Here is a 16,752-nt window from a genome sequence, read left to right on the forward strand (position 1 = left end):
AGACCACGTCACGTGCAGTGCAGACACCAGGGCTCTGCATACATGGCCTCTGCATGGACTGCCCTCTCCCTGCCCATCTGCCTTGCCCAGCCCATACAGACTGTCTTGTTCTTGCTATTCTTGGTATTTGCGGTGATGTCTCAAAGGATCACTACCCTTTTTCCCTGTCTCTTTCCTGAGATTATAAATGACTCATAGCAGAGAAGATGTCTTCTGCTGCCAAGAACCATCTCTGTTTTTCTACAAAGCAATCCTATGAAGTAGGTACTTTCATTATCTCCCATTTAAAGATGAAGAAACAGACTTAACAGGTCAGAAAAAACCCTTAGATAGTGTACTTCATCTTGGGCAGGTCACTAAACCCTAAGGACAATAACGCCTACTTCAGTGTATTGTACCTGGGTTCGATCCCTGGGTTGGGAAGATCCCCTGGAGAAGGGGAAGGCTACCCAGTCCAATATTCTGGCCTAGAGAATTCCATGGACTGTATAGTCCATGGGTCGCAAAGAGTCAGACATGACTGAGCAACTTTCTCTCACACACACACACACATACCATGTATTGTTATGAGGATCAAGTAAGCGAAGGTGACTGCCAGACACACAAGGGGCACTTTTCAAACTACAGGGACAAACAGATGAAAAACAGAATTTGTGGGACTTCTCTGGTGGTTCAGTGGCTAAGCCGAGAAACATGAGTTGCCACCTCTTCTTAATATCTTCTGCTTCTGTTAGGTCCATACCATTTCTGTCCTTTATTGAGCCCATCTTTGCATGAAATGCTCCCTTGGTATCTCTAATTTTCTTGAAGAGATCTCTAGTCTTTCCCATTCTGTTGTTTTCTTCTATTTCTTTGCATTGATCGCTGAAGAAGGCTTTCTTATCTCTTCTTGCTATTCTTTGGAACTCTGTATTTAGATGCTTATATCTTTCCTTTTCTCCTTTGCTTTTCTTCTTTTCACAGCTATTTGTATGGCCTCCTCTGACAGCCATTTTGCTTTTTTGCATTTCTTTTTCTTGGGGATGGTCTTGGTCCCTGTCTCCTGTACAATGTCACGAACCTCTGTCCATAGTTCATCAGGCACTCTTTGAGATCTATTCCCTTAAATCTCTTTCTCACTTCCACTGTGTAGTCATAAGGGATTTGATTTAGGTCATACCTGAATGCTCTAGTGGTTTTCCCCACTTTCTTCAATTTAAGTCTGAATTTGGCAATAAGGAGTTCATGATCTGAGCCACAGTCAGCTCCCGGTCTTGTTTTTACTGACTGTATAGAGCTTCTCCACCTTTGGCTGCAAAGAATATAATCAATCTCATTTTGGTGTTGGCCATCTGGTGATGTCCGTGTGTAGATCTACTTGCTCAGCTATCATCTCCAGAGGCTGGATCATAAAATTGGTCACAGATGACACCTACCAGACCTTCTCTGGACAAAATTGGGTAAAGAAAACAACTCGTGTTTCTCGGCTATGATATAGTTTGCTGCAGAAGAATCATCTGGGGAACTAGGTAAAATGAAGATTTCTAGGACTTCCCTAGTGGTCTAGTGGCTAAGACTCTGCACTCCCAATGCAGGGAGCCCGGGCCTGATCCCTGGTCAGGGAACCAGATCCCACATGTAGCAACAAAGATCAGAGATCCAGTGTGCCACAGCTAATACCTGAGCAGCCAAATAAATAAATATATACATATATATTTTTTAAATGATAAAAAAATGAAGATTCTTGAGACCATCCCCACCCTCACAGCACTGATGAGTAAGAAATGGGCTTTTTAAAGCTCAAGTAATTCATATATACTCCTAAACTGGAGAACAACTATCAAAGATGTACTTACATAAATACATATATGCACACACACACACATATATATATATGTACAAATTATATTAATTTTTTTTCAAAAAGTATACAAACACCAGACTGGAGCCACTGGACACAATTTATTTGTCATGATTTAGACAGAATGAGCACAGTGACGCATTCAAGCAGAAACCTACAGTGTTTCTCTTTCTAAATAAGTCAACAGCAATCATATATTTGAAAAATATCAAAAAGGTCCAGAATGAAATTTAAGTATAGAGGGCTTAAGCCAGTGGTAGTTCCAACTTGAAAATCACTTTGGAAGCTTCTTGAAAAAAAATCATGCATGTGGGCCCCATTATAAACTGAATTAGAATACCTAAGGTCTAATCTAGGCATTTATATGCTGAAATTTTCTGCCAATGATTCTGATTATCTCCCTATTTTAGTATCACTGATAGGACTTCCCTGGTGGTCCACTGGTCCGGAATCCATCTGCCAAGACAAGGGACATGGGTACTATCCCTGTTCCGGGAAGATCTCACATTCCACGGGACAACTAAGCCTGTGCCCCACAACTGCTGAGCCCGAGCTCCGCAACAAGAGAAGCTACTGCAATGAGAAGTCAGAAAGTAGTCTCCACTCTCCACCAACTAGAGAAAGCTCATGTGCAGCAGCAAAGACTCGGCACAGCCAAGAGTAAGTAAGTTAATACAGTTAAAAGAAAAAGAATCACTGATAAACATCGTGAGGTGTACTTTTCCTGTTTCCAAGGTAGTACCGACCTGTTTGTTTCTGCGCGGGACAAAGTGGTAGACAAAGTAGAAGCTGCATGTGGCTCAAACACTGCTCAACACCTCTCGCTAACATTGTATTACCATAGCTCTCAGGATTTGTCCTCTAATTTATGCTATAAAGAGCCAAGAGAGGCCAACAACATGGATATTCAGTGGCCACTAACTAAAGTGCACACAGGCACGTGCAAATGCACACATACGCGCACACACCCACATACACACACACACACACACACACACACACACACACACCCATAAGTCTTAGGTCTCCTGTCAGCATTTTCTTCTCACTGCTTCCTCATTCTGGAACCCTCTGGTCTCCATAGTCTATGCTTATCTTCAAAAGTTTTGATTAGCTGGTCTAAGTGTCTCCTCATCTAGCTGTAAACACTGAAGATAAGTGACTTGCATGTGGTCCCTCAGCTACAGGGTAGTGGAGCCAGGGCTCAGACTAACTCTGACTTCAGCCCAACATTCCCCTCAGTACTTGTTCACTCCCTGGACATTCAGTGGGATGCTCTCTCTCCAGCCCAACCAGCGGGACAGGACTTGGCTCTAAAAAAGGCCATGTACTTGGTCTGCTGCCCTGCTCTTGCTATCTGGAAATTCTTAACTTTTTTAACAGAAGGTCCTGAATTTTCATTTCGCACATGGGCTTGCAAATTACGTATCTGGTCCTGCCTATAAGTGAAGAGGACTGCTCGTGGCCCTGAGACAAACTAATCATTCACCGGGGAACCTGCAGAAAGTGGAGAGCCACAGTTCAGAATCTCAACGTCAGCTCTGACCACCCTACCCATCCCTAAGATGATCTTAGCTTCCCTGAACCCTCAAACCCTCAAGTCCTACCTGGACAAACTTCATGAAAAAGAGCTGTTCTCCAGATATGTGCTAATGGAGGTAGTATTTCAATTACCCTTTGACTCTTGCTGGAAGGCAAGTAATTGCATTCCTAGTTAACTTTGAATTTGCTAATAGAAATGATGACTAATTGGAAAACATTTAAAAATTCTCTTCTCACCAGATCATTCTCTAAAAATTATACTCTCAAACATATCAACCACCATTCACTTGTCCTCTGACAGCTTTACAAACAGCCCACGTTTTGAAAAATTCTTTCAAACAAATCTTGGCAAATGTTTGCTGTTTTTCTTAAGCTTATAATGACAGTGTTATTTTCATTTGTTTAGTTATGCTTAGTTATCTTATCTGACATGGCCAGATGATCCAGCATTGTTTTTCAAGTCTTGTTTTTAATTTAACAAGGTAATGAATCAGTTGGAAGCAACTGTTTATGTTTTATTTTGTTCTAAGAAGTCCCCTTTAGTGATCAGCAAAGACAACAAATTTAAAAGAAGGAATAGCCATTGCATTTTCTTTGGAAATCACTGTAGAGCTGCAAAAAGATCTTATAAATCACCACATGCGTTGTCCTTATTTTCCCATAAGAACAGATTGTGATTTGCTCAATGAATCATCATGTCAAGTTCAAAGCACAGAAAGAGACTCCAGGGCTACGTTTTAGCATGTCTGTTCTTAACCAGTTCCAAGTAAATCAGACTGACAATCACTAAATATACAGCGGAGTTCAAACTGCAACTCTAGAAATTGAAGTGCATATAACCCTTAAAAAAAAAAAAAGCCCCTCCACTATGCTCTCTAAAGATGTTAAGAATCACTATTGTACCATACTTGATAGTGCTAATCAAGAATATTACTTCTGGATACATTACATAAAGGTCACACAAAATGCATCACATACATAACACTACATTTAAATCCTTAATGGCATCATCATTGTGAGATGGGACTACCCTTTGCCATGTCAAATTTTTCTTAAGAAGGTGACACAAACATAGGACATGCAATTTGATCACAGTATATCTGAATCAGAGAGGAGTAACTATGAATCACAGAAGAACTGTTGCCAGGACTAATGCAAAACATTTGGCCTTTTGGTCACCAGCATTCATCGGACAGACGTGGATCACTGTCCTCACGCCCTTGTATCTTTCTTACTTGTGGAAGTATTTGTGTCTTACTAGACTGAACCTCTTTAAGACAGAAATAAATGATGTGTTAGCCATTCATCCTTTCATATCCAGCATCAATGCCTAGTACACAGCAGCAAATAAATGAATAAAGTTATGAATTCTTCAATATCTTATGGAATTTCTGTATTTTCACACGATTTAGTACTGTGAGGGCTTCCCTGGTAGCTCAGATGTTAAAGAATCTGTCTGCAATTCGAGAGACTTGGGTTTGGTCCCTGGGTCAGGAAGATCTCCTGGAAAAGGAAATGGCAACCCACTGTACTGTTCTGGCCTGGAAATTCCCATGGACAGAGGAGCCTGGTGGGCTACAGTCCATAGAGTCGCAGAAAGTCAGACATGACTGTCAGACACATTATAACAGTGAAGGAGAGGTTTATAATCTCAGTGAAAGCAGAAAAGTAGGTATTATACTTTAAAAAAAAATTGTAGCCTCCTATGCCTTGTACAGTGTTAATGAGCCAGGAAACAATTACTTAATTAAACGATTAATGAGTGAGGAGAAGCACAAAGTTATCCACTTACTCGCAAGCAAGCCAACTCCACTTGCAAGGGATCCAATCCAGGCCGTTTTTCCTTTTCCTTCACCAAAGGCATCCAGCCATTCTATGTACAAGACACCGACAGCTAACGGCGACCCATAACACAAAAACTGAGTAAAGAAGGAGACAACCACAATCACCCAGCCCCAGCCACCATCGGGTGACTTTTTAAATTCCATTGTAACGTGAAGTCAAGCAGGCGTCTCTCACTGGGTCCTATGCAAAAAAAAAAAAAAAAAAGAAAAAGAAAAAAAAAAGCATATTTAGAGTATGGTAAGGCATGGTATTTTAGATTTAAAATAGCTCCTCCTAAATTAAAATATTAAAAAGTTCCCTAAAAATACACAAGGAAAAGGATAAGAGATCACTGACATATCAAGTTAACTTTAAAATTTTTATTTCTGATTTGAATAAGTACTATATCCACATGTTTCCAAAAAATGTTTTTTATATTATAAAAAGGATACATTAGGAGTTCGGAATAAACATATATGCACTACTGTATATAAAATAGATAACCAACAGGCACCTACTGTATAGCATGGAGAACTATAATCAATATTTTGTAATAACCTATAAGGGAAAGAATCTAAAAAGAATATATATGTGTGTGTGTGTATGTATATACATATGTAGTTGTATATATACATACATATATATACACACACACACACATAATATATGTACAACTCAATCACAGTGCTGTACACCTGTAACTAACATGACACTGTAAATCAACTACACTTCAAAATTTTTTAAAAAGGCATAGAGTGAAAAGTCTCCTTCCCAAATTCATCCCCATTCACCAGGTTCCCACCCCAAGCCAACCACAGGAAATGACTGTTTTGGATTCTTGTTGCATGTTGAGTTCCCCATGAAGAAGACTCTTAGCAAGAGCAGGTTTATTAAAAGTGTTCTCAACGGAAGAGAAAAGACAGCAGCAAGAGAAGGCAAGCCACCACATAGAGTTAAGGGCTAAGGAGATTTCCAAAGCCGGCTGACCTCTCAGAGTTGCCCTGCGTGGGGCAAGAGGAGCTGGCCCTTCACAGCCCCATGTTGATAACTCACCAATTGCAGGCCACCTGGGAAGGGGGCGTGACCTCGGGTGAGGTGACTCTATTCACAAGGGGCAACCATTACCCCTGGGGGCTGTTACCTGAAGCCATCTGTCAGCAGCCCTTCAGTTTCGGGGGCAAGAAACCTTTCATTCCTAAAGGGGGTCTGGAGGGAGGGTAGGCAGCACGGCACAATGTTCACCAACTCAAGTATCCCTCCAGAGTTTCCTTTTTTTCAAAAGAACATATTTATTTATTTTTTTGCACTGGGTCTTCCTTGCGCAGGCTTCTCAGGGCAGGAGCTTCTCTCACTGCAGAGTACAGGCTCTAGACTTGGGTTGCAGTAATTATGGCTCCTGCCCCCGGGCTCTAGAGCACAGGCTTAGTGGTTACGGCACACGGGCTTAGTTGCTCCATGGCACGTGGGATCTTCCCAGATCAGGGATGGAATCCGTGTCCCCCACATTGGCAGGTAGATTCTTAACCACTGGACTATCAGGGAAGTCCCCTTCAAGAGTTTCTTTATGGATATAACAAGCAAAAACAAGCAAATAGTCTTAGACATCCTCTTTTCAACAAAACATTCATTTGGTTCAAAATGGAAAAAAAAATGACAGATGATATACAGTCTCCCTCTACCTAGTTCCTGTCTAATTTCCATACCCTTCAAAGGTAACCAACGCTTCTTGTTTCTCTTGTATCTTTCTAGAACTGAAGCAACTTAGCACACACTCACACAGAATTAACATAAATACATAGCCTTATAGCCCTGTTGCTAAGTCGTGTCCGACTCTTTGCAACCCCATGGATTGTTGCCTACCAGGCTCCTCTGTCCATGGGATTTTCCAGGCAATAGTACTGGAGTGGATTGCCATTTCCTTCTCCAGGGGATCTTCCCAACCCAGGGATCGAACCCAGGTCTAAGCTAACTGAAATATAGATTCCCTCTAATTTTTTTAGACACACAAAAAATAGCATGTTATATATATATTGGTATGTGTCTTGCTTTTTCTCACTTGAAAAATACCTTGAAGATCTTTCACATCAATGCATAATAACCATCCTCACTCCTTTCTTTCGGCTACGTTGTGTTCCAGTAATTCTTAGTTCTTTAACCACTGCTCCCAAAGAAAAACAATGCTGTAATAAATAACCTCACATTCACATATATCTTTACACATATCTGAAAAGAATTGCTGCGTCAACTACAAATATAGATTTGTAATTGTAATTAGTATTAGCAAATTGACTTCAAGGGATTAAACCAATTTATCTGAGCCTCAGCAACTTTGGGTGTGCAGTGAAACTTCAGGATTTTTGTCAATTTGTTGGCTTTAACTTGCATTTCTCAGCATTCTCTGAATGATATGTGTTGTTTCATAGGTGAAAAGTCATTTGTAATTCGTATCTAATTCTTGGGTATATATGGGTGTTTCTGGATTTTTCTTTCTGTTCCAGTGATCTGTCTAGTCACCCATCATTATCAAATTTGTTTAACTATTAAGTCTTTCTTTTTCTCTGGGCCAATCCATGTGGCTTGCGGGATCTTAGTTTCCTGACCAGGGCTTGAACCCGCACCCACAGCAGTGACAGTGCAAAGAATTAACCACTTGACCACTAGAGAATTATTCCTTAAGCATTTTTAATATATTTCAAGTTTCAGTGCAAATACTTTCTTTCCTGTCTATCGCTGCACACCTTTTCAATATTTTCTTGGCTCTTGTTTGTTTGGGCTTCCCGGATAGCTCAGTTGGTAAAGAATCCACCTGCAATGCAGGAGACCCCAATTTGATTCCTGGGCCAGGAAGATCTGTTGGAGAAGAGATAGGCTACCCACTCCAGTATTCTTGGGCTTCCCTTGTGGCTCAGCTGGTAAAGAATCTGCCTGCAATGAGGGAGACCTGGGTTTGATCCCTGAGTTGGGAAGATCCCCTGGAGAATGGAAAGGCTACTCACTCCAGTATTCCGGCCTGGAGAATTCTATGCAACCCATGGGGTTGCAAAGAGCTGGACATGGCTGAGGGATTTTCACTTGTTTATTTACTTTTTTATGTGAACTTCTTAATCAGTTTGATTCTAACATCTGATAGTGCTTTCATTATGACTGAGTTAAATTATAAATTGATTTAAGGGGGAAAATTCCTTTTATGATGTTGAGTCTACTTTCCATTTCATATCTTTGCATTTGTTCAATCTATTTTGTGTTCTAGTGTTTATTAAAGTTTTCCTCAATGTTTCTTTTTATTTTATTTTTATATAGTTTATTCTTTTTGCTAACATTATAATTAGGTTTATTTCTTTACCTCTGTTTGTATGTATAAAAGCTATTACTATCTGTATGTTAATTTTGGATTCTACTACCTTACTATAAAATCTCGTTTGAATTAGGTTCTTCGATGATTTTCTTGGGTATATACAACTGATAATATAATACAGTCATATAGCCATCTACAAACCCCTTACTTTGGATTCTCATATGTCTAATCTTTTTTTTTTTGCCTTTGTGTGAGACAAGGCATACAGAATAATGTTAAATAATCAGAGTATATATCTTTGTCTAGTTTCTAACTTTAATGGAAAAGCCTTTAAGTGCCATGGTATTGCTTCTGAGGCTCAGATAGATATATTCCACAAACTTAAGGACAAAAGTTTCTACTTTCATGTGTTATTATAAAGAATGTGTATTATGTTTTTCTCAAATGCATTTCCAGTGCATATGGAGATTACTGTGATTTTTTTGTCTTTTTAATTTTAATAAAGTCTCTATTTTCTACTATTGAATCATCCTTGAATTAGTAGACTAAAACTTCTCTGGTTCATGCTCTGTTTTGATTATGTCAGTCTCTTTGGGGGAGGGTTAAAGTCATAAGTGAGATTTGTCTCTTTTGTTTTTAATTTTGACTGGGTTTTGGTATCAAAATTATATTTTAAAAGAATTTGAAAACATTCATTCTTTATAAATTCTGAAGTAGTCTATATGGTAATGGATTTGGAGGCCCAAGGCCTGAACTTCCTGCCCTCGACAGGGCCTCCCAGTCATCTTTACCTTCTGTCTCCCTTCACCACGCCAGCCTCACAGTCAGGCTCAAAAGAGTCTTCTTTATCCACAGATTTTGCCAAACCATTCTCTTGGCTGTAGTTTCATCAATAAATAGGTGAAGAGAGTAGGACTATCATTCTTCCATTCATGCATATCCCTAATTATATGGTGAGGAATTTGGCTATCTTAAGAGAGACTTCCCTGGTGGCTCAGACAATAAAGCATCTGCCTCCAATGCAGGAAACCTGGGTTCAATCCCTGAGTCAGGAAGATCCCCTGGAGAAGGAAATGGCAACCCACTCCAGTACTCTTGCCTGGAAAATCTTATGCACAGAGGAGCCTGGTAGGCTATAGTCCATGGGGTCCCAAAGAGTCGGACATGACTGAGCGACTTCACTTTCACTTTTTCAAGAGAGCCATATCTATACCCATCAATTTACCTGCGACTCGATGAATTTCTTCACTTTGACATTCAAAGTACTGCGCAAAAATCACATCACCACCTGCCACAGCTTTTTGTACAAATTAACTTTCAATATTTCATAACTGAAAACCAAGAAATATTACAATTTGTGCACAAAACTGTAGAGTCTAAAATTTAGTCTTCAGACCACATTGACTGTGTTAGCAGACAGAATACTTGCAAATATAAAAATCCTTTGAAGTATTCAGATATGCCCTTCCTAAGAAGTCTATTCTCTCCAGTACCTACTCTATTGTAAAAGTAAATAATAAATTCTGTTCCTTCTAGAGACAACATAGTGGTGCTCTGCAATTCCTATTTAGCTGCTGCTGCTGCTAAGTCGCTTCAGTCATGTCCGACTCTGTGCGACCCCATAGACGGCAGCCCGCCAGGCTCCGCCATCCCTGGGATTCTCCAGGCAAGAACACTGGAGTGGGTTGCCATTTCCTTCTCCAATGCATGAAAGTGAAAGGTGAAAGTGAAGTCGCTCAGTCGTGTCCGACTCTTAGCGACCCCATGGACTGCAGCCTACCAGGCTCCTCCGTCTATGGGATTTTCCAAGCAAGAGTACTGGAGTGCGGTGCCATTGCCTTCTCTGATTCCTATTTAGAGTACCTGTTAAAGAAAAGATAGTCTTAATTCCCTAAACCAGGTAATGTATGACTTCAATAACCAAATACCTAATGAGGCCAAAAGGTTGTATAAAAAACCAAATGCTGGGCTTTCCTGGCGGCTCAGTGGTAAATAATCCGTCTGCCAATGCTGGAGACACAGGTTTGATCCCTGATCCTGGAAGATTTCACGTGCCAAGGAGCAACTAAACCTGTGGGCCAAAAGTACTGAGCCTGTGCTCTTGAGCCTGAGAGCCACAGCTACTGAAGCCCACGCACCCGAGAGTCCCTGCTCCAAAACAAGATAAGCTGCTGCAATGAGAAGCCTGCACACTACAACTCAGAGGAGTCCTCGCTCGCTGCAACTAGAGAAAAGCCCACGCAGCCACGAAGACCCAGCACAAGCAAGCAAGCAATTGCTCAGTCGTGTCCGACTTTGCGATCCCATGGACTGTAGTCTACCAGGCTTCTCTGTCCATGGGATTTTCCAGGCAAGAGTACTGGACTGGGTTGCTATTTCCTTCTCCAGAGGATCTTCCTGACCCAGGGATCGAATGCAGGTCTCCTGCATTGCAGGCAGACGCTTTACCTTCTGAGCCACACAGTCATAAATAAATAAATAAATAATTTTTTTTAATGTATAAGAGATTGTCCTTCATTTAAATCTTCAAGGTACAGGTGTCCAGGAAAAGTACACATTTACAAAGGCAAAGCACCATGATCTTAAAAAAAGTCAGAGTTTTCTGGAGGGAAAGGGAAGGGGAGTGAAAAAGTAAGGAGTATCTCCCTTGCAAGTTTTCAAACTGAAGTAGACAGAAATGCCTTTATACACCAAATACCTGTGGCCATGCCTTGCTTTGCTTTGCCTTGCCTTGAGTGACATTTCACCACATAGGACAGGAGCCAGAGAAATTCTTCTCACAGTAAATGTTTGGGAGAGCAAATCTTTGAAATACAAAGCTCCCATATGTATCAACCGGGACTAGAATGACAAGTTTTTTAAAGAGTTGGCTAAGAGCTTCTGACCTTTCATTGTCTCAGAATTTGAGACACAGGTAGTCTGAACAGAACATGGTGAAAAATACCATTTAGTGGTTTCTTATTTTCTGTCAGGGCAACATCTTTCTCCTGTAATCTGCTATCCTTTAGATGTCTCTCATCTGCTTTTTCTGATTTTCTATATTCCATAAGGTGACTTCACAACTAGACTAGCCTTTCCTCCTTGTTGTAATGGTAGCCAATTTTCTTTGGAGTATTTGGGTCTTTCCTCATGGATAGATGGTTGGTGGGACTTTTCATCAAGAGGTGTTTGATCTTGACCTATAAAGTAGAACCTGAACCAAGCAAGGCCAGTAGGACCTCTTCCCCAGGATCCTGAACTTGAGTGCAATGTTCTAATAAAAGAAAAATATTTGGGATTTATTGATCCTAGTTGCAGTGCATTAAAGAAACCCTCTGTCAAATCCTACTACCTTGGCTCCCAAGGGATACCCAGGCCTGGTTCCTCCAGCCTTCCATTTCATTCTCAGAGCTAACCTAGTAAATTATTTTAAGTTAGCTGGCATTTGTTTCTTTTAACTGCAACAGAATAAACATCTTGTGAGTGTGCAGTAATTTCAAGTTGATTATTTTAACTATCCACACCCAGCTTGATCCTGTTTGGGTCAAAGGTTAAGCTTAGGTGTACAGTCTATGACCACAAAATAAGGAAATATAGATATGAGTTACCATTTTTTTCTGAAAATTTCATCTTACTAATTCTCCCTCTTCATAGCTTATGATCCAATATGATAAAATGTCTTTCCTGGTATTCTTGTTAATAAAGAGCTTAAATTAATTGAAATATTATATATTAACACATACATATGGAACCCAGAAAAATGGTATAGATGAACTTTATTTGCAAAACAGAAATAGATACATGGATGTACAGAACAAACATATGGACACCAAGAGAGGGAAAGGGGAGGTGGGACGAACTGGGAGATTGAGACTGTCATATATACACTATTTTTACTATGTATAAAATAGATTACTAATCAGAACCCATGGTATAGCTCAGGGAACTCTACTCAGTGCTTTCTGGGAGCAGCTAAATGAGAAGAAAATCCAAAAAGGAGGGGATCTATGTATATATATGGTGGATTCACTTTGCTGTAAAGCAACTATATTCCAATAAAAGGTAACCAAAAATTAATTAACTGAAATTTCCACTAAGCCTGTTTATCCTAATATTTACAGAAATGCTTTGTTATAAAAATGGGATCCTCATTCCAGAAATTTTTTGATCACTTTCAATTTAAATTATATTGCAATAGATACCAAGGGACCTCAGAAGAAATATAAGGCATAGCCCTTGCCACCTAGGAGCTTATAACCCCATTAGGAAAGTAAGATGCATCCCCAAGAGTATATGGTGAAGTGCCACAGGGGTTGGGTGGACAGTAAATGTTTAGGAGTCATAGAGAAATGCAGGCAATCAAGGCAGGAGCAGGAGTGGAAGGCCTCATGAAGCAGGTTGGTTCTTTTTTTTTTTTTTTTTTTTAATTTTTGGCCTTACCCAATGGCATGGCCTCCCAGGTGACGCTAGTGGTATAGAACCCACCTGCCGACCCAACCTGCAGGAGGTGCAAGAGATGTGGGTTTGATCCCTGGGCCAGGAAGATCCCCTGGAGTAGGAAATGGCAACCCATTTCAGTATTCTTGCCTGGAAAATTCCATGGGCAGAGGAGCCTGGGGGGCTACAGTCCATGGGGTCACAAAGAGTTGGACACAACTGAGCCGCAGCAGCATAGGGTGAAGCACGGCATGTGGGAATTTAGTTTCTGGACCAGGGATCAAACCCACACTCCCTGCATTGGACGGTGGAGTCTTAACTAGGGAAGTGGGAAAGCAGGTCAGTTCTAAAAAATAATGTAGAAACTCATTAAAGGGTGGCTCAGCAAGAGGATCAAGACAAATACGGGTCTGGAATCAGGAACAAGCTTAGCAGCTCTGGTGTAAAGCATAAAGAGTGGATCTTCAAAGGCTTACAGAGGAAAATATTAGAAAGATAGCAGTTTCCACTGAAATTTAAGAGCAAAGTATCCCAAGAAGCTTGAGTTTATAGCCCCAAGAAAGGATTCTTTTCCACTTTTTGTAATAAATCCTGGTATTAATAACCCATTATATAATCTAAATGGTGGATTTTTTTTCCCTAAAAAATATAGCAAGATCAAGACTTACCTGGTGGCCCAGAGGCTAAGACTCCCCACTCCCAATGCAGGGAGCCCGGGGTTCACTCCCTGGTCAGGAAACTAGACCCTACATGCTGTAACTAATAGCTTGCATGCCACAACCAAGACTTAGTGCAGCCAAATTAAAAAAAAAAACAAGAGCAATAAGTACCAGAACATTTGGACTAGTGTTCCATGAGTATACTCAAAGTTTGGGATGCTTATTCATATAACTGTATGAAAATATGCTTCTATATACTACATGTATTGTTGTATATTCTAGTACACTCTTTGAGAGTTTGGAATCTTTTAACCTATGTTAACTTCAGACTCTGCATGACATCTTATAAAACTCAAAATCAGAAGCTATTTTGAAAGAGAATTTGAAGAGACTTGATAGGAAAATCAAAGATTTTACAGACAAGCAAAAGCTAGAAGAGTGCAGAACCACCAAACCAGCTTTACAACATATGTTCATAGAACTTCTCTAGGCGAAAAAGAAAAGGCCTCAACTAGAAACAAGAAAATCACAAAATGAAAAAGCTCACTGAAGGAAAATACACAGTAAAGGTAGGAAATTATCTACACATTACAACCTAGTGAAAGTGAAGTCGTGTCCAACTCTTTGCGACCCATGGACTGTAGTTGGCCAGGCTCCTCCGTCCATGGGATTTTCCAGGCAAGAATACTGGACTGGGTTGCCATTTCCTTCTCCAGCGGATCTTCCTGACTCAGGGATCAAATCCAGGTCTCCTGCATTACAGGCAGACTCTTTACCATCTGAGCCACCAGGGAATCCCAAGAGAGGTTAAAAGACCAAAGTAGTAAAAATCATCTATATTCACAAGAAACAGTTAAGGGATACACAAAAAATTAAAAGTAAAATATGATATCAAAGACAGCAATTATAAGGAGAGGAGAGTAAAAATGCAGGGTTTTTACAATGAATTTGAAACTAAGAGATCAGTAACTTAAAACTGGCACATATAAATACAGACTTCTATATTAAAACCTTTATGATAACCACAAACCAAAAATCTGTAATAAATATACACACAGAAAAAGGAATCCAAACATAACACTAAAGATAGTCATCAACCTACTGAGTGGGAGAAGATATCTACAAATGATACGACAGATCAGGGATTGGTGTTCAACATATATAAACAGCTCATACCATTCAACATAAAAAAAAAAACCACAAAACAAGCCAATTAAAAAATAGACAGAAGGACTAAATAAATATTTTTCCAAAGAGGAAATACAGATGGCCAACAGGCACATGAAGGGGTGCTCAATATTGCTAATCATCAGGGAAATGCAAATCAAAACCACAATTAAACATCACCTCACTTATGTCAGAATAGCTGTCATTAAAAAGAACACAAATAACAATGTCGACAAGGATGTGGAGGAAAGGAAACCTTGTATATTGCTGGTGGGAACATAAATTGGTGTAGTCATGGTGGAAAACAGTATTGAGGTTTCTCAAAAAAATAAAAATAAGATTAGCATGTGAGCCAGCATTTCTACTATTGGGTACATGTCCAAAAAAGACAAAAACACTAATTTGAAAAGATACATGCATCCCAATGTTCAGAGCAGTATTACTCACAATTGCCAAGGTGTGGAAGTAATCTAACTAAGATTCCATCAACAGATAATTGGATAAAGACGATGTGGAGTATGTATACAATGAGATACTATCCAGCCACAAAAAACTGCCAAATTTTACCATTTGCAGTGACATGAATAGACTTGGAGGGTGTTATGTTTTAGTGAAATAAGTCAGACAGAGAAAGACAAATACTATATGATACCACTTACATGTGGAATCTAAAAAATACACCTAGTGAATACAACAAAAAGAAGCAGACTTATAGAGAACTATTAATAGTGGTTATCAGTGAGCAGGACTCTTGCCTGGAAAATCACATGGACGGAGGAGCCTGGTGGGCTGCAGTCCATGCAGTAGCTAAGAGTCGGACACGACTGAGCGACTTCCCTTTCACTTTTCACTTTCATGCATTGGAGAAGGAAATGGCAACCCACTCCTGTGTTCTTGCCTGGAGAATCCCAGGGACTGGGGAAGCCTGGTGGGCTGCCACCTACAGGGTCACACAGAGTTGGACATGACTGAAGCGACTTAGCAGCAGCAGCAGCAGCAGTGAGGAGGAAGGGCAATAAAGGGGTCAGGGGGAGGAGGTACAAACAAGTGGGTATAAGATAGGCTCGAGGATGTATTGTACACCACAGGGAATATAACCAATATTTTGTAATAACTGTAAATGGAAAGTATCCTTAAAAATTATATGAAATTTTTTAAATTTAAATAAAATGCCTGATGAAGTAAAAAATATTGGTCTTTAAAAATATATCTATCCCACATATTATTATAAACCTCCCTTGGACAAGAAAGAAGAACAATAAGTAAAATGAACCATAATAAAATCACACCATTCAACAAAATTAGATTATTAGCATAAAGGATAGCATGTACTCCTAAAGTTATCGTTTGTTCTGTTAAAGGAAAAGGAGAGTTATGTAAATTGCAAGACATTTCCTTCAGAAAATGAAAAGGACTGTTGATGAAAGTCTACATTACACTCATGGAAAACTTTTAAGCTCTAACATCTTAGATGGCATTCAGTTCTGTTCAAGTGATGCCAAGTCTTTGTTATTTCCTCAACTCTACACTGGCTGAAAATTTCTATTCTCCCGGATATAGGATGGGATGTCAGAATTGAGCATTTGACATTTATGAACACTTAATGTTGACACAGAAGCTTCCTGTCCCTGAAATGTATACAAATGTTCTACACTATTTTTTGTCAAATACAGAGTGATTTACAACTGTTTGGTCTTATTTTCAGTCATAGCTGCCCCAGTAATTTTTCTCTAGTAACTCCTTTTTCAATGTTACCATTAAATATCTCCTTAAGGATTCCTAGATACATTTTCTACTTGAACAAAAGTAGGCAAAAACAGCAAATTTTTATTTGAATCTCAATCACTACCAAATTACATGGTGCTGAATTATTACTTTAATTGAGGGCCTACAATCATGGGCTACATCCTGGGGGAAAACAGTTTATTCCAGGTTGATTTTCTCTTGATCTAGGCATCCATCCGTGAGGAGTGTCAAAAGTCTGAATTAGCCTGGGTTTCATGACCTTT

At 39.8% G+C, this 16,752-nt stretch overlaps 1 protein-coding gene across 2 annotated transcripts in view; it reads right to left on the minus strand.

The window, feature by feature from the left end:
* SLC16A9 (solute carrier family 16 member 9) overlaps positions 1 to 16,752 on the minus strand; it is an 83,559-nt gene that overhangs the window by 41,517 nt on the left and 25,290 nt on the right. For both annotated transcript variants that reach the window (XM_006074798.4, XM_006074794.4), the window contains exon 2: positions 5,175 to 5,407. In XM_006074798.4, coding sequence (XP_006074860.1) covers positions 5,175 to 5,370 — 196 coding nt within the window. In that variant the 5' untranslated portion in view covers positions 5,371 to 5,407. The remainder of the gene's footprint in view (positions 1 to 5,174; positions 5,408 to 16,752) is intronic.

This window comes from Bubalus bubalis, chromosome 4 (assembly GCF_019923935.1).
Source record: "Bubalus bubalis isolate 160015118507 breed Murrah chromosome 4, NDDB_SH_1, whole genome shotgun sequence".
Classification (NCBI taxonomy): domain Eukaryota; kingdom Metazoa; phylum Chordata; class Mammalia; order Artiodactyla; family Bovidae; genus Bubalus; species Bubalus bubalis.